At 48.6% G+C, this 21171-nt stretch overlaps 1 protein-coding gene across 3 annotated transcripts in view; it reads right to left on the reverse strand.

The window, feature by feature from the left end:
• Positions 1 to 2053: 2053 nt before the first annotated feature.
• RXRG (retinoid X receptor gamma) overlaps positions 2054 to 21171 on the reverse strand; it is a 39319-nt gene continuing 20201 nt past the window's right edge. For all 3 annotated transcript variants that reach the window (XM_075097002.1, XM_075097004.1, XM_075097003.1), the window contains exons 2-10: positions 13765 to 14024; positions 10361 to 10505; positions 9501 to 9680; positions 6047 to 6207; positions 5328 to 5457; positions 4568 to 4700; positions 3694 to 3785; positions 3348 to 3453; positions 2054 to 2511 (exon numbers count right to left, since the gene is read on the reverse strand). In XM_075097002.1, the coding sequence (XP_074953103.1) occupies positions 2364 to 2511; positions 3348 to 3453; positions 3694 to 3785; positions 4568 to 4700; positions 5328 to 5457; positions 6047 to 6207; positions 9501 to 9680; positions 10361 to 10505; positions 13765 to 14024 (1355 nt within the window). In that variant the 3' untranslated portion in view covers positions 2054 to 2363. The remainder of the gene's footprint in view (positions 2512 to 3347; positions 3454 to 3693; positions 3786 to 4567; positions 4701 to 5327; positions 5458 to 6046; positions 6208 to 9500; positions 9681 to 10360; positions 10506 to 13764; positions 14025 to 21171) is intronic.

The following is a 21171-nucleotide window of genomic DNA, read 5'->3' on the forward strand; positions in this document are numbered from 1 at the left end:
GGCACGTGCGGGGCCATCTGGGCAAGGTGCTGGATCCCACTCTGCTGCCCAGTGTATGTGTATTGAGCTGTTATGCCAATGTGCAATATCAGGGACTATGAAACACTCATCGTGGACTCAAATTAAGCCACCAAGAAGTATCACGCTTTCTACGTTAAAATCCTATTAGAGTGGCCCAAAGCACTTTTGGATGCCTTGGCTAAATTAAACTTCAACCTTGCAGCTCCATATAAATGCTTATGATCACAGCTGCCACAACTGTGTGCTGAGGACAGCCTGTGAGCTCCTGAAAGAGACAGCAGTATTGGTGGGGAAACATCCTGTCTTCTTCAGCTGGCTAGGCCCGCTGTGCTACAGCAGCTCACCCCAGAGCCAAAGCACTCTCTGAATTACCACTGAGCGCTGCAGGGCTCCTAAACAGGACTCAGACACCATCTTAGCAAGAGGTCTGCTGCATGCATGAGGACCCTCAGGTTTTCTTCTATATTTTTCAACAAAAAGCATTAATACCACATGGTGGCATCAGCCTCCGCAGCCCTTCTCTTGCTAAGCCTGCTAATGCCGACCAACCTTCTTGATTTAAACCATCAAACCTGGGAGCAGGAAGGTCAAGAGAAACCTAGGGCTTTATAATCCGAGAAGAAACCAAACCCAGCTAGTTTGGGACCAGCTCTTAGAAGCCCACAGCTCTTTTAAGGGGAAGCTTGTAGCAACCCAGGCTGGAGATAACCTCTCGCTTTGTCTAACCAGCAGTGTGGTGTGGGTACCACCCCAGCACAGTCTTCATGCAGTCTCTCAAACTCTGGCAAAGGTTTTACAATGAGCAGGTTATCATATCCAATCACTTTTCTGTCTTTAAACAGTTCAATTTTAATGGAAAAATACATTTTTAGTGAAAAATATCCCCTTAGACAATGCTTTTCACCTCTTTTGAAATTCTTCCTGTTTTTTTCCAGTGTCATAAAAACCCAATAATTAGAGTTTTCATAATCTTGGATTTTTGTTTCTTTCTCCTGCTTTTTTGATGCTCCTTTTCTCCTTTTCACAGTGAAATACTGGAGAATGAATCATGTCCCCGTGTGGGAGTTTAAACAAAATGTTTCATTTTCATCCTTCTTTCCTTCCTGTTGTCACTCCTCCTTTCCCTGAAACTTGCCCGAGTCGCCAAGCGGCAGCATTGCAATCTGTCACACGGACAGACAAAGCACGGCTGCATCTCACCGCACTGTCTGCTGAGAGGGTCAGAAGGGGCAGATCACTTAACACTACACCTGTTTTATGAATAATAATACAGGCAGTTTTGCTGGGTTCCTGGGAGGACGTTTTCCCACCAGGATAAGCTCTGCATATTGAACAAATTCATGTCTTTAACTCGTTTGACTCTGGTTAGCTCGGTTGTTACAGGAAGCTCCAGCAGTGCCATTTGAGCAGGGGAAAGATCAGGCAGACCTTTGAGGCAGGTTTTGTTAGAGTGTCTTGTGTTTTCCCTCTCTGTAAGTTTCACTTATGGAGGTATGACATTATAAATTTGGGGTTGAAGAGCCTGTTTCCAGTGCAAAAATGCAGAGTGGAAAAAAGGAAAAAAAGACTAAGAACAGGATCCACGAAGCTTCAGAAAAATGAAAATTATCCATGAGCACACCAGGTTTAGGTCGCCCCAAGATACTCCACCTAGACTGAAATGAAGCACTTTGCTTCTTCCCTCAGCGCCTGGACTAGCTCAGAAAAGAAAAAGCACATTAAAAAGGTCACTTTTTAAATTACTTCAAAAATTCAAAGGATCCAAGACTTTCTTTTTAAGATGGTAGAATGAAATGTTTTTGTTCAAAGCAGCAAGTTTCTCCAGATCTTGTCTTAGCAGGAGCAAGAAGCAACAATACCTGTTCTGTCTGGGCCAGAGGGCTGTGCCCATCAGCCCAAGCAGTGATGTCCCAGGTGTTATTCCTGCCCTGATTCGGGCTGCCCAAGAGTCTGTAGAGGACCCCTCAGCCCTATCCCAAGCCATACCTGTGACCACAGCAGAAGAGAACACTGCTCTGCCAGCTCCAATCAGTCCCTCTCTCATATATTATTTTATTTGTTTTGTTGGCTTTTATTGAGAGTGAAAAAATAATTTAAAGCAATTATCTGTACAGGAGGGCAGGGGAATGGTTAGCTGGTTGGAGGATCTGTGACCCTCCATGGCCAGGCCAGGGAAGGGTTAGAGGGGGTGATTTACAGCTGTACAAAACCACAACAATCCCACCAAGGAGGAGCAGAGGGTGGAGGATGTCTCTTGAGCTCTCATAGGCCCAGAGCAGAGGGGTGGGAGGCTGTGCAGGGGCATGGGGGGGACAGGGTCTGGCCAGAATGGAACTCCATTCTCAAGTGACCTGCAGGGGTGTCTCCAGCATCTCCATGAGGAAGGTGTCAATGGGGGTGTCCCCAATGAGCTTGAAGAAGAAGAGGTGCTCCAGGCACTTCAGCCCGATGGACCGCAACGCCGGCAGGCGCAGGAGGAGTTTGGCAAACCTGGAAGAGAGCAGAGTCAGAGGCATGCAGAAGGCACTGGCCACCCTTTCCATGTGTTTCCAAGCCTGCACTGGGGTCTCAGGAGAGCAGAGCCCAAATCCTTCTCTCCAAGGCATTTTTTGTGTTCTCCATCTTAGATTTCCCTCTGCTTTCAAAATAAGCATTTCTTTCCGCTTGTGTGGAGGGAATAGGTATCCTTTCAAAACAGAATTTAGCATTTTAAAATTTAAAAATAAAAGGAAAAGAAAAAGAAAAAGAAATACATCAGATACATCCAGATTGTCTCTCCAAGACTTGAACTAGTGACTTACATCTCCATGATGCCATTTAAACCCTTCTTGAAACAGCCTTCAAAAATCCCGGCCCCCAGAGAAGGTACACAACCCCTGGGCAGTGCCCCTGCCAGCCGCTGCCTCCTGTTTTGAGGTGCAGCTGCAAGGGGGTGCAACAGGCAATGCCCCCCCCCCCCCGCCAAAAATAGCAGAAGGTGTTGTGGTGCATCACTTGTCTGGCGGTGATGAGGAAGGACCCGGCAGCCCGCGTTTCGAGAGCTTGACCAGCAGAGGGTAGAATTGGATTGAAAAGCAAGAAAAGTGCATCTCGCCGGCACCCTAAAGGCTCTGGCCCAGGATTAGGGCACTGAGAGGACAGGCCAGCCTGCAGGAGCTGGGCTTCTCATGCAGTTTGGGCTCGTGTCCTGCCCTTGCTTTGCTCCAGGGGCTCCAACCCAGGGTGGCTCAGGCAGAGCTAGAGCAGACACCCCTGCCTTAGTCTCCTCTTTCCAGGGTGGAAATTGTGCTGCCCTAAGGTGCCTTGCCTTTCTTGGGGAAACTCACCGCCCTGGCTGCTCAGGGTATTTCTGCTTTGTGTAGGCTTCCAGCGTGGCATAGACCTTCTCCCGCAGCGATTCCACTTCTGAGGGGCTGGACAAACCCTTGGCATCTGGACAAGGGAGAGAGTATAGGTAGGGAAGAAATCACTGCAGAGGGGACCCTTCCACTGCCAACAGAGTGACTGCGTGCATGAGTGGGAAAGGACTTGGGCTCTCTTTAATCTTAATCACGCACCCAGAGACTGGGACAAATCTGTCTGCAGTCCTGATGCTCACTGCCACAGCCCTCCTGCCTGTGACCTGCCAAGGGCATGCATGTCTCCTGGGACTCCCTGAGGCCTCAGACGTACCTGGGTTGAACAGGACAATGGCTCGCAGGCACCCCAGCTCCGACTTATCCATCTGCATGTCTTTCATTTTGGACACCAGCTCTGTCAAAACCCTGCGTGTGGGGGACATGGGTAGGCAGAAAATCAGAGGCAGGTATGGACAGCAAGGCTAGGGGCTGAAAAGCATCTGGGACAGGCCATAGAAAATAGTCCAGACAGACTGGAAATAGCCCCAGTTCCTCCCTGCAGGAAGAGGCAGCTTCGAGGTACAGCCACGCCACAAACTGTTGTGCATCAGCAGCATTCATGGACCTGAGCATCAAATTTGTTCCTGTTCTCACTTTGCTCAGCACGCTGCCTCTGTGCTCTGTTTGGACTATGGAAAACATTTGCATTCACTTGGGGAAAACTGCATGGGTTTTCCTCCACATTTTACTGCAAAACACGGGTGCTGCCCTTATGCATGCCATTTGTGTAAGAGTGGTAATACAGCATCCTGCCAGGCAGGGAGCGGGCATGGCATGGACAGTGTGTGGGCAGTTGTTGCATGAGCAATTTTGGGGTTAAGGTTTTGCTAGCTAAAGCTTTTGCTGATAATTATTGGACCTAGATCCAGTCTCAACAAACTCTTGAGAGAAGGCAGAGAAGCATTCCTCCCCCTGCACAGCCAACTGAAGCTCTGCTTCTGCAGCTACAAATCCCTTTCCAAGGTGCTTTCACCCCATTCTTGGTTTTTAAGCCAGTCAAGCATCCCCTTCTCATTCTAAGCTAGTTCTGCCGCCAATCACCATGGGTTTGCTCTTGTTCTCACTAAGGACATATTTCCTATTCAGAGGGGAAAGACAGAGCCAGCCTGGCCACTGCTGCTAGGGGATGACAGAAGCAGGCCACATACCTGTCGAAGATGGAGCCCACACCAGCACTGTGAGCACTGCTGCGGTGCACGTGCAAGCCTGTGGCCAGAAGGATGCCATCTTGGACCGACACAGAGCGATGGGAGAAAGAGGCAATGAGCAGCTCATTCCAGCCTGCAAGAGGAGATGTGCAGGACACAAGAGACAGTTCAGCAAAAAATCAGTCCCACATGGAGCACGAGAGCTAGTTTCCCCCTGCTGGTTTCAGACTCAGCTCACAGGAGAGATGGGACCCCAGGTACCAACTGAACTGTTGCCAAGACTGCAAGGGGTGGCAAACACTGACCAGCAGCAAGGAAGGTGCAGAAAATGACTCAAAGTGCCAAAAAAAAAAAAAGGGGGAGGGGTGTGGAAGATGCTGAGTTTTCCTCCTAAAAAAACATATTCCTTGCATCAGCAGCCCTTTTACATCATTTTACACTTCACGCATTAATGTGTCCTACACCTAGTAAGTTCTGCAGTTACAGGAATTGCATTAACAAGACACATTTATTCAGTCTCCCCCAGCCCTCCTACATGTCCGCATGAAGAGGGCAATAAACAGCAGATTCCACTGTTCCATCCACAGCCTCTGCCAACTGCTCATCATGGCTGAGGATGGGTTGCCCTCCCTGGGAGAGCAGGGATGGATCAGCACAGGATCTCCCATTCACTGACCGGCCTGGCTGGCACAGCACACAGCCCAGGGAAGGGACAGGGGTACCAGGAATAGCCCCAGAGGCCACAGGTGGGGGACATTACCTGCCCGGAGGAGAATGACTTGGTCCTCCAGCGTCAGGTCAGAGAAGTGGGGGATTCGCTTGGCCCACTCGACGAGTGTAAAGAGCTGCTTGTCAGCCGCATGGCATATGTTGGTAACAGGGTCATTTGTCTAATTAAGAACCATATCAAAAGGAAAAGAGCAGAGAAAAAGAGGAGAATTTGTCCGTGTAAAATCTTTGATAATCACTGTCTGCACTGCACACAGTATTGGATCAAGTTAATGATACTCAGAGCCACAAGTAACATGATCAAATTGCCAATAATCTCAGCTGTGCACTGTTGGGAAGATATTTATTACTAATATCGCCTCTACAACCAGCCAAATCAGCTGGTTGCTAGACTCTTCTGCTTGCTGTTCTTTGCAAAGCAAGTCCTGCATGGCAGGCTGCAGTCCTGCTCCCAGGGCACATCTAAAAGCCATCAAGCAGTCTCTGAACAGGCATGAACAGCAGTTTTATCCAAATCAGCAAAACCACAGCAGTAAACCTCCTGTGTCCAGCTCCACTCCAGTCTTGGTTACTGGGGCATACAAGCAGGGCCCAGGGCTGTACTACTGTGGAAGCCAGCGCAGGGCTCAGACTCTCCAGCATACAGCTATTGCCCGATCTGCTCATTGAAACCAAAGGGAACTGGAAAAATGCTAGGAAAATAATGTATAGCTCCCATGTGAAGCTGCAAGTGATTTTAGTGCCCCTTACTGAGCTCTCTGTGTTCATGTCGCTGTATGCCTCTGTCTTGGGTTCGACTGCCAGCTCAGCTTCCAGGATCCTCTCCACGGGCATGTCCTCGCTGCCACTGCTTGTGGACTCGGCTTCATTCTCACTCCGCTCCCTGCTCCTCTGCCTCTCCTCTTGCACAGCTGCAGGACAGAAACGTGGCTCTTTACACCCACAGCAACACTTACCTTCTCACAGTGGGTCCCCTTTCCTCTGGGAGGAGTGATAAAAAACCCCCTTGGGAGGGGAAGGACAGAAAGTAAATGGATATTTCAGATGTACATCCCTTAAAATGGCTGCCACACCCCCCACACCCCCCAATAACTTCGGGGTTGCTGTAGATCAGTGGCCTCTCAATTTGACAAAAGGTTGTGATTCCCAGGGTATGAAGTTCCAGAATAGAGGAAAGAGGTGTTGATACCTCCAGGTGGCAGCCTGGACTCAGCTGTCACTAGCTGCTGGAGGAGGCAGGAGGGACCCAGCACCCTGACACTGAGGTTTGCTGTGCTTGCTACATGCTTCAAAAAGTCCCACAGCAGCCAGAGCATCCAACAGCAGGGCTGGACAGTCGCTCACCCCCGGGTGGATCCACATGCTGCTTGCCTCATTCCTGAGCAAATGCTTACCCAGCCTGGCCCAGCCCCGGTGTCACCTCTCCCTCTGCCACCTCTCTTCCCAACCCACCCTGTTAGAAAGCAGTTTCCAGCACCTCTGAATGCCCCAACACCTTCACTTTCTTCTCCCATCTCTGTACATTTGCTGAAGTATTTCTGGCTGGGGGAACAGTCCCTGAAATTCTCTCCAGATCTCAGCTATTAAAACCCACGGCCGCTGGGTTGCAGGACATGTGTACGTGGTATGCCAAGCCTTGTGCTCAATAGAATTCCTGGGTGCACATTTTTTGCTGGAGAAATCCCAAAGGGAAATATGAAAATCCTGCTAAAAAAAAAAAAGTGACCAGCAGCTGTCGTACCAGTTTAGCTCCCTGCTGCAGAGCAATCTTCCAAAACTACAGTCCTGCTAGCATCGGTCCCCTGCGTGAGCATACAGCACCAGGCAGGGGCCCAAACTGCCCTGTAGCCTCTAAGGAACAGATAGGCAGCTGGGCTGGTGTCAAAGAACAGCCTGTACTGAGCTGTAGGCATTTATACACCTGAAATGAAAGGTTCAGTGGGGCAGAAGCTGGATGCAGAGCTGGCCCCTGCCACGCAGACATTGGTGCTTTGCTCTTCACAGCTTAATGGCTTCCCCACCTGTTAGCTAAGCACCAGGCAGTCAGCATCCAGAGTGGGAAAACCACCAAGACCAAGGGATAAAAGGTCCTTTAAAAGGAGAAGGGACCTGCATAAACACCAGGAGACACCAGGAAAGGGGCCAGCTAAGCAAGCCCACAGCAAGCCTGTGGGAGAATTTGATCCCCATTTTCTCCATTAGGTAAGTGCTGCTGGAAGAAGAGTGTGACAAGATTTTAGGTCAGATACTTGGATCTGGACATTTCTTTCCCATTTGTCTTTATAGCTCTGCTGTTTGCCCTGGTGTCAGGAAAAAAGCCCTTGCATCAGCCTTGCCTTACCCTGGCTTATGTTAGGGTGCTTTCAGGGGAAGGGCCAAACCACAGGAGGTTCCTCAGCACTGAGCCTCATGACCACTTTGCAATGCTCAGCACTCCCCCGCATTTCTCCCAGCTGGGAGGATGTGCTTCCCAGCACTGCCCAGCTGCTGGAGAACTGGCAGCACCTGAGGAGATGTCTCTGTGAGGCATCTAGTCTGGCACTGGCGAGGAAGGGCAACATGGGAGGCACTTATGTGCCAGCCAGCTGGGGGAAGCATTTGTCCTCTTTAGGGTAATGGACATGAAGAAGCCAGGGAAGTGTTTCTGAACTCATCAAAATCTTAGTGAAAGAAAGAGCACGCCAAGGAAATAGCAGTCCCATCACTCAGTCCCCAAACTTTTCTGGATTCCTTCTTCAAGCTGCAATCTGTCCTCAGTTTCAGCAGCTCCCAGAAACCCCTTGTGATTATTGCAGCCAAACCCCAAGATCCTCGGGTTTAAATTTTCAAAGGGAAAGTTGCATTGACACCTTGGTCTTCTGAACCACTTTGCACCCAGCTGGAAGGGAAAGCTGTGCATGGGATTAGTGTTTTGATTTAAGCTTGGCATTTCACAGTCCCCTGCTGCCCTGTACAGTTGAGGCAGCACAGGGTTGATGATGCTACAGGGAACAAGACGAGGCTCAGCCTGTGCCCGGTGTTACAGCTACTTCTCCAGGCTCTGCCCTCCACAGTCTGAGCTCCTGCACAGGGAGTGGTTTGCATGCTCTGCGGGGGAACAGCATGACCTCCAAAAGGGATAGCTACACTGCCTGCTAGCATTCAACCCTGGAGGTGGCACAGCTATTTTATCTTGGAAGAACAAACAGCTTAAAAACTGTGCTAATTGTCACTACCTGGCCTTGCATCTGTCAGTATAATATGAGAGAGAATCTAGCTCAGTGGTCCTTGCTCCACCAAGGAGGAAGCAGCTAGCTGCAGGGGGCAGAGGTGGACAGATAAACACTCACGCTACTCGGCTTGCCTTTCCCTGCAGCAGAGACTCACTCAGTGGTGGCTTTTGCATAGATCTTTGCACTCTCCAGAGCTGTGTGGGAGAGAGGCAGGGCTGCAAGGCCCACCACAGACACGTGTCGCCCCAGCAGCTCTTGGAGGCTTCCTTCAAGTCAGTGCAAAATCCCTAAGTCCATTTGCCTCAGGTCAGAGCCTTGCTCCAGATCAACACCATAGGTGGTTTGGGCCAGAAATGTAGGCCTTTGGGGGTTGCAGTGAGTGCATGTGGAGTATGGAAGAGGCTGTATGAACTGCTTCCATACAGCTCTCTCCTGCAGCACAAAAACACCACAGGATGTGAGCTGTACCAGAGCTCATCTCCAAAGGCAAGGTTATGAGTGGAAATGACAGAGAACTACATAATAAAATATAGAAATAAATCATTCACCCTTATCTTCCAGTGCAAGAATTAGGTGGTGACAAATTAAGCCAGCAAGCTGAAAACAAAAAGGGAGGTTGCCCTTCACACAGGAGGCAAGCAGGCTGTGGGACTCCTCACTGCCGGGTGCTGTCCACAGCAGAGGCTTACAGGGGTCCAAGGGGTCCAGGCCATTAAGGGCCACTTACTAAAGGCAAGCTTGGGTCAGAAATCAGGTAATAGGTTCAGTAGTCACCAGCATGTGTGTTTATCTGGGATGGGAAGAAAAATACAGTGTAATACCTTCTCCATCAGCCTCATTTCCTTTACGAAACAAGGTAAAAAATGCCCTGAAGCTGTCAGTGTGGGTTTTTGGAATGCTCCAGCCTTGGAGGGCCACCAAGAGCCAGATTTACCCTAATGAATGTAAAGAAAATGTCTATAAGCCCATTCCTTCCACGAGCCCACACATACCTTCCCTCTTCATCCCCATCGCGAGGCACTTCTGATAGCGGCAATACTGGCAGCGGTTGCGTTGGCGCTTGTCTATGAGGCAGTCCTTGTTGTCACGGCAGGTGTAGATCAGGTCCTTCCGGATTGTCCTCTTGAAGAAGCCTTTGCAGCCCTCACAGCTGTACACCCCATAGTGCTTCCCTGGGGAGGCAAGGGGAGGTGATCAATAGACAGGCAGGCACCTGCCCTTCCCTCCATCATGGAGGAGCTCGAACCAACCCCAAAGGTGAAAACTGGCTGCAGGGTATCACCTTAGCAGGCCTGCTTGGCTTTAGTGGCTCTTCGCAGGAATAGCGATCAGCAGCAGTCCAACTATAGGACCGCTGCTTTCCTGTGATAAGGAGGGACTGCATCCCAGAAGGATGTGGAGCCACATCTTAGCTGCAATGCAACTGCAGGAAAGCCATAGGTAGAAAATGGGGTGCACTGATATAGAGGAGGTCCACTGATATGGCCAGGCTGCAGGTCTCTGGGGTAGGAAAGAAAACCCAGGCACAGCCAAAGCCCAGCTAGGACAAAGCACAGGTAAATAAGAACACATTAATTTTGATATATTTGATATACCTTTGATAAACAGGGACAAAATGTAAAATGAGATTATACACAAAAGGGAGAATAGTGTGGCTTATAGGTCTGCTCTCTTTTGGGCACAGCACAACTAATCTGCAAAACAGCCTGCCTTTGGGTAAGCCAGACCCACCCAGCAATAAACACTGCAATGCCAGTATGGCGCCAGCGAGCCTCTGCAGTGTTCACTCCTGCACAAGCATCAGGGGAGTTTTCACTGCACAAAGCCTTCCCCAAGAAAGAAAACCTCCTACCTGAGGACCTGTCTCCACAGATGGCACAGATGTGTTTGGCTAAGGATCCTGGGCTTGTAGATGGATAATTCATGTTCCCAATCCCTGGGAGACCTGGCAAGGGCTTGACGTCCTCTGAGCTGCTGACATTATTCAGGATGTTGAGCTGCAGAAGCAGAAGCCACAAGACAGGTTAGAGGGTCGAGGCTTATACCTCAGTGAAACCATCCCCAAACTGAGCTGACCCCTCCCTTGCTGCTCCTGCTGGGCTCGTCCCACAGCTTATCCCCAGCAGCTCCATGGGGCTGCCATTGGCAGACAGACATCCTCTGGTGAATCCAGCTGGACGGGTTTAAGCAGATGCCTGGTAGCAGGTATAGCCTCTCACCCTGCCCCGATGCTGTAGCCAAAGCCAGGACTAAGCAGAGCTGGAAAAGGGCAGGCAGCAACCCTCAGCTGCTCAGTCACAGCCTCCAAGTGACCAGCCTGGTGGGATCCTGCCTTCTTCATTAGAGGATGCTGATCACTGGCTGCTTGCGGCATTAAGCACTAACAACTTAGTAAGGAAGAGCTTTGCAGCCAGGCGATTTTCTGCAATTCAACCTGCACTGCTGCATGGCTAGGGAAGCTGTAATGATGTTTGGGTTTTTGTTTGTTGTTTGTTGTTTTTTTTATAGTGTTAAGTGGGTTATCTTCCCTGCCTCATGATATGCAAGTTTGCATAAACACATGAAAACATGGCCATCTTAGTCACTCCCTGGAACTTAGGTTCCCAAACACTATCACAGACTGGAGAATGGAGAAGATTTTGGGTTGCCAGATTAAAAAAAAAAAGGGGAGCAGGCTGAGCAGCTAAAATCAGCTGCCCTGAGATGCAGGTAAATGGCCCAGAGCCCCCAGCTGAGATCCCTGGGAGCCACTCACAGCTGCTGCAAGTTTAACGGTTACAAACCGACGTCGATTAGAGACCAAAACCTGATGTTGCCCAGGGCTTTGTTTTATCGCTATTTGCTTTCGAGCTGTTGTTGGCAGGGCAGCGAGGATTAAGGGCCATTGAGAACATCTTATCCAAAGCTGTCTGGGCAGAGCAATGTCTTTCTAAAACCACTATCAAATCATCTTCCTCATTGCCGTGTTTTGAGATCTAGGGATGGTTTCTTCATCACTGAGCTTGTTTTTAACAGTCACCCCAATTTATCAGCTAAAGTTCTTCCCAACAACAAGGCAGAAGCAGGGACAGAAAACAAGGCTTTGGATGAAAATCCAGCTACAGCCTTCATTACAGTCTCCATAACATCTAAACCACTAGATTTCATGCATGCTGTTGCAAGTTCTCCATTTGCTGCAAGAAATTGCCCATTTCCTTTGAAAAAGTATAATAATTTCCACAGGGAATTTTAGCAAAGAACAAGAAGGGTTCATCCCATTGTGATTTTTGGACCTGCCATTAGAAAAATAAAAAGGTGAAGCCTGTTTTCATCTTCTCTCACCACCGCCCCTTCATTTTCAAAGTTTCAAAGGTCTGGTGACATTGAAAATACACATTATCCAGCAAAAATAACCACATTAGGAGCCATTAGCCCCCACATTAGTGGGTTGTTTTGCCCCACTGGAAAATAAAAGTGTACAGGGAAAAATTGCCCAGAGGAACAGAGGTTCTCTCTCCCCAGCGGAGGCCCACCCCAGGCACTGGCAGCTTTTTAATCCTAATGCTTTAAAATCGGAACTTGGCTCAAGCAAAAGAGAAAGCAACCCTTTCCTCCCCACAAGAGTCCAGCTACCTTTGTTACCCTGAAAACTACTTCTTCTTGGGAAGATGCTGAGCCAGGAGGAACTTCTTACAGTTTAAAATGTTACTCAGAGCTCAGGTACCACTTCTTTCTCCCTGGCCGCACTTTGAGACAATAACTGGGAGAGGGGATATATGGGGGGGCAGCGGGGAACGGGGCAGTTTTAGCCATCAGTGTCCTCAGAGCTTGACTCCTGGCAGGTTAAATGCAATCATGTATGATATCTGGGACAACTGTTTGAACCTAAATCCATTAGCTGCCTCCCTGCCAAATCCCCAAGGCCCAGCTGTCTCCTTGCATTAGAGGCAACACAAATGAAACCCACTCCTTGGAGCTGGGAACTTGGTACAGTGCCTGGATTGGGGAAGCTGCTTCCTGAAGCATCCCCAACACCAGAGGAAAAGCAATGGAAACGCAACTAATGTTGCCACCAGCTCCACCACCATGAAGTACCTGCCCTGTTTGTGACACAGACACAAATATTGTCAGGTCGATGGGGAACAGTCGGGTGGTGCGAGGGAAAGAAGGATGTCCAGCACACCTGTTGCAGACAGCCCAGTCCCACACAGGAGATGAGGATGCTGGTGAAAGGTAAGCCAAACCTGCCAAATCACACCTATACTCTCTCAGAGCTCTTCAGGAGCCTCCCCATACCATCCTCTCCCAGCCTTGGTGGCAGGCACTAGGAAGAGCTTCAGACAGACTGTGGAGTGGCAGTGGGGTATGGGGCAGAAAGCCCATTCCATGGACCTTCTGGAAGGAGTCCATCTGCTCACTGCTTCTTCAGCAGGAGCCATGAGGCTCTTGAGCACTCCCTACCTTCAGGTCCCACTAATAAAACGCAAAGTGTTGTTAATAAAAAGCAGGACTTCCCCTTAGACCTGCACTCCCAGGACATTTCAGCACACCATCAAAATTCCATACTGCCACCTTGGTCCCACCCATTCTGGAGGTGATACCAGGCTTTTGGGGCAGTGTGTCCCTGTCCCTGTCCCTGTCCCTGCCCCACAGAGCCACCCCTGGAGGCTCCCAGCCCACCCGTGGCACTGGGGAGGCACCATCCCTAACACCTGGGTCTACCCCGGATTGAAGGGGAAACCTCAGCACCTGAGTGAGCTCAGGCAGTAAGGACGGAAGCACTGCATTTTTCTCCAGGCAAAGTTTATATGCAACACAGAGTATGTGGCTGGCATTTAGCATTAACATTTGTCTGTCTTTAGAAAGTCTGACTCCTTTCCAAATAATGAAACAAAGAAGATATCCTTTTGCAGGAAGAAAGGGAATGCAGCCCTTGGCTACCCTTATTATTTCCACGTACGGTAATTATACACACTGCAATAGATGCAGTGGAGGGGAACTGGACTGCATCCATGGTGAGAACAGACCTGGGAATTAGCTGTCTCCCCTTATTGTGCAGGGTGTTTTAAAATATATACAGGTGTCTTCTCTGTGTCTGTGCCAGTGGGATTTATGCAGAAAGATTCACATGCTGGAAATTGTTCTTTACAGCTGATGTCCCTAGGTGGCCAAAACACACTGGACTCCCCACCAGCCAACCCACTCCCTCAAGTTTTGGGACCTTACCCAGTCTGAACACCATGAATTGTAGCGAAGCAAGTGTGCACATCTGCCTACCTGTGGACTGGCATGTGTCACAAAATTCATGCCCGGGGCTGAGGACAGAGCAACAGGGTGTGGGCTGATGGAGGATGCAATGACTCTGTACGGCGAGCCTAATGCATTCACTGGAGACCTGATCGCGTTCATGGGGGACGGCAGCGCCCGGGAGGCGTTCGCAGGGGCCTCGAGGTAGTTGAGGTGCCCGTCTGCTGAATTTCCTGTGGAAAGGCTTGACGACGGGCTCACAGATGTGGAGCTGGTGTGAACAGGGGAATCTACAGAGAGAAGCAGAAATATTAAATCACTGTAAGTGAGGCTGGCTGTACAGCGATCAGTTGCCCAGCCTCGGTTATAGCAGCTTAGATGCTGGCCAAGGCTCAAAGCCAACCAGCAAACATGCCTTATGCTAAAAGGGGAAAGAGCAAAACATTGCTTAAGGTATGGGAAATAAAGTTACTTACAGCAACAATACATATTGTGAAGATAATAATCAAATCTTCCTTCACTGTTTCAGTGCCTCAGCTGACTTGGAAGAAGGTATGCTGCCTGCCTGCCTCAGGCTGGTTTTCTCTGAATTATTTCCTGAGGTCCCATTTCTTTTGTACAAGCCAGCTCAGGAGACAGCACACATCTGAAACTCTGAAATCCCCACCAACCAGGCTGGAAACCCTAAATATTCACCATGTCTCATGAAGCACCTTTGCTCCCCGCGATGGCTTAGGCATCATGCTCAGCAGGCTTCTCTTCTTCTTCACATGGTTCAGCTCTTCCCCTTCCCACCCACTTACCTCTCTACCGTGCTATTTCACATGTTCCTCCAGCTCTCAAAACTTGATGCCAGCATCTTCAGGAGGATCTGGAGCAATGCAGGACAGAAACTGCCCATGACATGCTAACAACACAGATGACAGGGCAAGGCACCCACAAAATATTTTGTCCATTACTTTTCCTCACTTAGTATTAGACAGAGCAGAGACTGTGGCCACACAGACGTGCCTGGGCAGACAGTCTCACAGCCATAAAGAAAGAGGGTTTCCGGCTTCCACACTAAAGAGCTCCAGCACACATTGCCAAACTGAGCCTCACGGTAGCCCCATGAGATCAATCTTCCCCTAAACCCCACTGGGGAAGGGGTGGCATAGAAAAGTAATATAACTTCGACCATTGCCACTTCAGGGCAGTCTCTGAGGCTGGACACCTCACCCAAGGCCTAAATTCTGTCTTTTATAAGGCCAGTCTCAAATACTCAGAGGGTGTCTGGGCACCAAATGCCCACTAGTCCCAATGGGTTATGTATCTAGCTGTATTTTAAGGATTTATATGACCTTTTCTCCCTCCCCTAGGATTTACCAACCCCAGTTAGCATTAGCTGTCGTTAACATTTCAATGAACCATTGTTTCTCTGTTGGTTTTTCAAAGCAGGAGATCATTCCCTGGAGTAGCAAGGCAAAGATGTTGTGTGGGAAGGTCATATTGCTGGTTTTCCATGGCTGGCACAGAGGATGCTTGTTCCCATTGCATTTGCAAGTAAGGCAGCACTTTGGTGTTTTGTTTGTTTGGTTTTTTCCTCCTTTTAACATTATTGCAAAGTTATTTACGTGACAGTGTTTGTTATTTTACCTGAAGTAACAATCAAATCTGATTCAAAGGGAAGATGCACAATAAAGACAGGAAAAGGTCAGCTTGCTGAATAACATTAAAGACATTTGTCAGAGTCAAGGAGGACTCGATCCACCGTTATCAACCCACTTCAGACTTAATTCTGCAGAGGGAGGGGGAGAAAAGGTCTTTGTCAATTCTTGCTTTGGCTTTTTGGATCAATTCTCCCAGTGGGAAAGCGATGTGCAGCAAGAGGAAGCCAGCTCAATGACAACAGCAGAAGCCTTGGAGGCAGTGAGGCAGTCTAGAGGCAGAGCCAGGGCTCCTGCCTGCTGCTGGAGAGAGTCACCCCACATTCCCCTGCCACCATCAAGGAGACATGCAGCCTGCTTTCTGTTAGTAGACAGCAAAATCCCTACCTTGTAGTGGCTTCCAAGCAGAAAAGCCTTTCACCCCAGAGACAGCAGCCAAGAGAACCTTTAGCAGTGGGTAGGAGATGTGCTGTTTTCCTGGCCTGGCACTCAGATCACAGAGGTACCTCAGTTGTTTCCTGGGTCTTAAAAGGAGCATCCTGACTTGTGCCGTTATTGGCTTCAGAGAAAAGCAAATGCATTTTTCATCACCTGCGAGTGGTCTGATACCATAGTATGCAGTCCTCCCCAGTATCTGTAGCACAAACTTATAAAGAAATTGGTTTTATGCCTCTCTAAACAACTAGAGAAACAACATTGCCTTTGAGGGTCCTTCAGCTTGGAAAATAAGCCACTGACGGGGAGATTGGGCAGGAATCTATCTCACCAGGATGGCTAAGGAAAGGAATGATTCTTCATCCTTTTCCATTAACACAGAAAATGGCATATTTTGAAAGTATCATGCAGAAGATGTAAACCAATAAAAAAAGACTATCAGAAGAGTTATTTTACTGTTTGCATTTACACCAGACCTTACAGAAACACTGTTACCACTAAGTTTCTCCATTAGAAAGGCTCTAAGTTTCATGAGGACCCAAAGCAAGGCTTTCACCCAAGGAGGCTGCTGGCCAGGGCAAGCCCCATTGTGTGCTTGTGTCCTTGCCAAGCGGTGACTGTTAAAGGGCTACAGCCAGGGGAATCCCCTAGCCCCCAGGATGGGATCAAAGGTTGAAGCCAAGAAGCCTGGAGGGCTTGTGCCTACCTCTCTTACCCCAGCAATGAGACACCAAAGAGGAAGCAAGAATGCATGAAGGAGTGTTTGCTGGTGGAGATGGATGGATAAATAAAAATATCTACTGGAGAGCACACAAGTGTAAAGCCAGGCTCTGCCAGGGCCTGATGACACAAACCAGAGTTAACATGCTTGTTTCCACAGTGCCTGACCACACTGTCCTGCCAAGTTGGACAAAACCATCAGTGTTAACTTTCCATCTACCAATGAGCAATTTTATCTGTCTGTATATAAACTGTAATACAAACTGCATTTAAAAAAAAAAGCAGAAACAAAACAAAACAAAACAAAAATCAAAGCAAAGCACTCCTGTATGGTGGTCCAAACTTTAGCTTCCAATCCTTCCCTGGGATAAGTTTGCCAAGTCAGTCCACAAGGGAGCAGAAATGCACCCTCCTGCACCTGGGGAAATACTACTCTAAGCTTCTCATTTTCAGGCTGGAGTGCTCCAAGACGGATTTAAGATGTGGCTGCTACCAGACTATCATTTTATGCAAGGAATGATTTGCACGGCTGGCAGAAGGTGTGCAGGAAAAGCCTTGCCAAAGCATGCTTGACATCGGGGTTACTTATTCCCTTAGTTGAGTACCTTCAAAGTTGTTTCAGTCTAAAGGAGCCAGACTGGCTTGGACAGTACAAACAGCAGAGGTTGCAAGTCTGATTAATTTTGGTTGAAAACAGTGTCATGCATCTCCCAACAGAAAGCAACCCGAAAGGCCGTGGGCTTGCAGGGATGGCATAGCTTTCCTTGAGGTATTTTCACCTATCATTTGGGGGACAAACAGAAACATCAGCATGGCAGCAGAGCGGGACGAGCAAGGAGCTGCTCTGCAGTGGGGAATCAACTCTGGGACAGAGTGGGGGGGGGAATAGGAGACAGGACTCAGTCCTGCGTGCCAGCCACAATCGGCCGCCTCCGCCTCTCCAGTGGCATTCGGCACAGGTGACATTTACACAGGCCAGAGCAGGCCTGGAGTCTGTCCGTCAGGTAATGCAAGGTGACAAGCGGTGCTGGGGATTCAGCCAGCTGCGGCGGGGCCCCACAGAGCCAAGGGCAGCCCTGCGTCGGGCAGTGAGGGTTCTGTGGCTGGCACAGCCCCTGCCTGCAAGTGCCGAATGCAGCTCCCAGACTGGCCAGGTCCCCCACGTCTGCTGGGAAGACTGGCTAAGACCCTACATCAAGCATCAGGGCTTGCTACTGCTTGTAACCACCTACTTCAGATTCAAGACCAGCTTATTTTTGACCCAAAACCAGGGGTGTTTAACCAGTCTCCCTCCTCCACATTAATAATTGGACAGGGAGTTTCCTGAAGAGAGGTTCAGGGAAGCCTGATATTGTATTTGTTTCTCTCTTAGAGGAGAAGGGGAAGAGAGGGCAGGAGGGAACTGCCTTGTCTGGATTCTCCAATGTCTCCACTGCAAATATGCAGTGTCCAGAGAACCCTGTACCTCAATCAACACTTCACAACCTCTCTTGTACAGAAACGCACACGCTCCAGCCTTCTCTTTGTAGGAAGCAAAGTTTAAAAAGAAACTTGCTTCTGGGTGCTTCTCTGTTTCAAACTGCCTCTGCAAATTTATCATGTCACTTACTGCCGAGAGTAGCCACAGGTTGGAAGTGTGTACTGAAACACAACATCCATCCTATTGCTTTAGCATTCAGAATAAAGATCATATCTTATTTCAGCATAGAAAATTCTACTTACATTAGAAAAAATAATGAGGGAAGACCCTAAGAACCACTCAGTTCTCTATGTTTTGAAAACGGTGCCCTTGAGGACATAAGCAACAGCATTACATTCACCCACCAGCCACTGAAGCCGAGCAAGGACACAAAGCTTTGATACTCCACTTCCACCTGTGTTTCATCACCACCTTAAGAAAATCCTAGTCCAGGGATGGGAAACTTTCAGGAATAGCCTCACAAAATCAGGAACAGATGATCACTGTCTACATCACAGCAGATGCGTAGGCGTCCGACAGGCGCACCTGCAGAGCACAAAGCTCCAGGTCTACCACACCAATGCTAAACAGCCTGGTCTGGGCTAACATGGCTAAACTGGTCCAGGACCAATGCTAGCTCAATAAATCCAGCTTGGATACCTCTGTGCTGTGAGGACTTCACAGGTAAAGCTGGGGAGGTGTGGAAGAAAGGATCACCTGCAAGAGTAGGCAAGGGACCCCAAATGACTTGGCAAAGGCAGTAGGAAGAGAAGCATCCAGGCTGAAAACAATAAAGCTGTCCTGATTTTCACCTAGATAATAGCAGGAAACCCCAGAGCCAGCAATTACATTTGAGTAGAAAGTGGAATGAGAATGCACGGAGACCAGAAACATCCAAGCCCTACATACATTGACTATACAACCTCCATGAGCTGCAAGTTTGTTTTGGTTAATGTCCCTTCAGCTCTAACACCTAGCAAAGCCTTGAAAGGAAAAGTATCAGTGGTAAACACTGGGGTCTTTCTTCAACTAAGGCCTAAAGCAATCCTACCTCCTGAGACCTGCAGATCCCTGGCAAGCCTAGAGATGATGATACTTTCAACCTTCACAGTTTTGTTTTTAATGATAGGGTGAATCAAAAGCTGGAACAAAGCCTTCAAATAATGAAAAACATGCTTGTGCTTCTGAGGCCTCAGATATACACAGAAAGGGTTCATTTCATTGGCATGGATGATTAAACATGCAAGTTACACTGCCTGACACGACTAGCAAAACTTTGCAGATACTTCATCCTCTGCAGATCAAAGAGCACCAAGAGGTGGGAAGAGACATGCAGAGAAGGGCTGATTTCACCAGAGGAGCATGGGCGTGCGTGGGAGGTACAGCTTGGCAGGTAGCTTGTCCTTGGGGATGACCTTCAGGAGGAAATACCTGTGAGAAACACTCCTGAAATTGGATGCAGTTATGTAGCAGGGAACCCATGTTAACTGGAATCAAACAAAGTTTTGCTGCTATGACTGCAGAAGTAGGTTTTATTTAATACATGAAAGATAAACTGAAAAACTATTCCCTTTCTGGTGATATTTTTAGCTGTCCAAGCAAATTTCCACAGGCACATTGCCATGCTAATATGCTACAGAAAGGTTATTGTTTTTTCCTTGCTTTTAAGGTCCAATAACCTTTGTGCTTCCATGTTTCTGCTCAACTCTGAGTCAGTAAATAATGCAGTCTTCCCCTGACAGCTAACATCACAGAGGAGCAAAAATTTTTGGAGGTGTTCTGGCACATGTGTGAGCAGGGGCTTTTGCAATGGGAATGTGCACAGGGCAGGAGGCCAGCAAGCAGAAGAAAGTTTCCCCCAGCTCTCTGGGTGGTGGGAAGAGCTGCTACCTCTCCTCTCAGATAATGCTCCTGTGCTGCCCTTGCAAACAGAGGCCACCCAAAATCCAGCCCACAAGAAACAGCGGGCTGGAAGCACACAAGACAAGGCAAGACACCTGCCTTGGTGCAGGCTCAGCATCAGATGCCATTTTGATGTCTTAGTCTGATTTGACCAAAACTGGACTGTGAAGCAATAGCTTAATGTGTTCAAAGATATTTGGACAAGACACACCTGCAGTGTAACCATATATTTTCCTCTCCAGGAAGCCAAGCTAAGAAGGAGGGAAGGAAGGAACAAAATCCACAGAAGCTACACAGGATTTGCCATGACTTCGACAGGAACCATGCATTACAGGGTAATTCTATGGCTATGGTGATCTTGCCAACCAAAGACTCCTTTAGCAACTGCTTGTCAGGTAATCAAAATAAGGACTGCAAGCCAAATTTACTCACCCTAACAAGGTATCACATCCCCCTGATGACCACAGTAATACACAAGATTTGGATAAAGTTTCTCATCCCCAAAGAAACAAAAGTTGTTGAATTTGAGGTTTGAAGAGTTTTTCATGATTGTGTAATCAGATTTCCCACCTGGCCAATGGGACCTCCAGCACAGCATCCATCTGAAAAAAATATGCACAAATACCTGCAGTGGTCTTTACACTCCTGGAGAGGCTACAGGATCCAGAAAGGATCCCACCGGCTGCAGGGTCTGTGGCTGCCCTAGGCAACTGAAGGCAAGTGTCTCCCACTTTAAAAAAAATAAATAAATTAATTTTAAAATCTGCATTTCCCTAGCTGCAGGAATTGCCCAGTCACTAGATTTTCTCACATATTTGCTGCATCAAAGACCCCTCTTCCGTCTTCGTGTACATAGTTACAGGTACAAACATGGCAAGCTGTGACACCCAGGGAGAAAGCATCGAACAGGTCACAAAACCTGGGACTATCACAGGCAAAAAGATGTCAAACAGCTGGGCAGCAACCCCACGCCAGGCATAGACTGGCTTTTCCTCTGCAACTCTCCCTATCCCCCAAACGACCTGGCCTAACCCCGCTTTGCTTGGGAGAGCTGACAAGATTGCAGCCGGAGGTGGTGTGGCCACAGGCCAAGTTACATGAGTACTAATAAAAGAGACTTTGTGAAGGAGCCAAGTTAGTTCTTGTCCCCAACCAACTGTGCCAGAGAGTGTTCAGAGAGAGAGGACAGCCAGCACAGCATCTTTCCTTGCCTTGGGAGCTGGCCTCCAGATGAAATGCATCCTTCTGGACAATAAAACCACATTCTGAAGCCCT

This window comes from Phalacrocorax aristotelis, chromosome 6 (assembly GCF_949628215.1).
Source record: "Phalacrocorax aristotelis chromosome 6, bGulAri2.1, whole genome shotgun sequence".
NCBI lineage: Eukaryota > Metazoa > Chordata > Aves > Suliformes > Phalacrocoracidae > Phalacrocorax > Phalacrocorax aristotelis.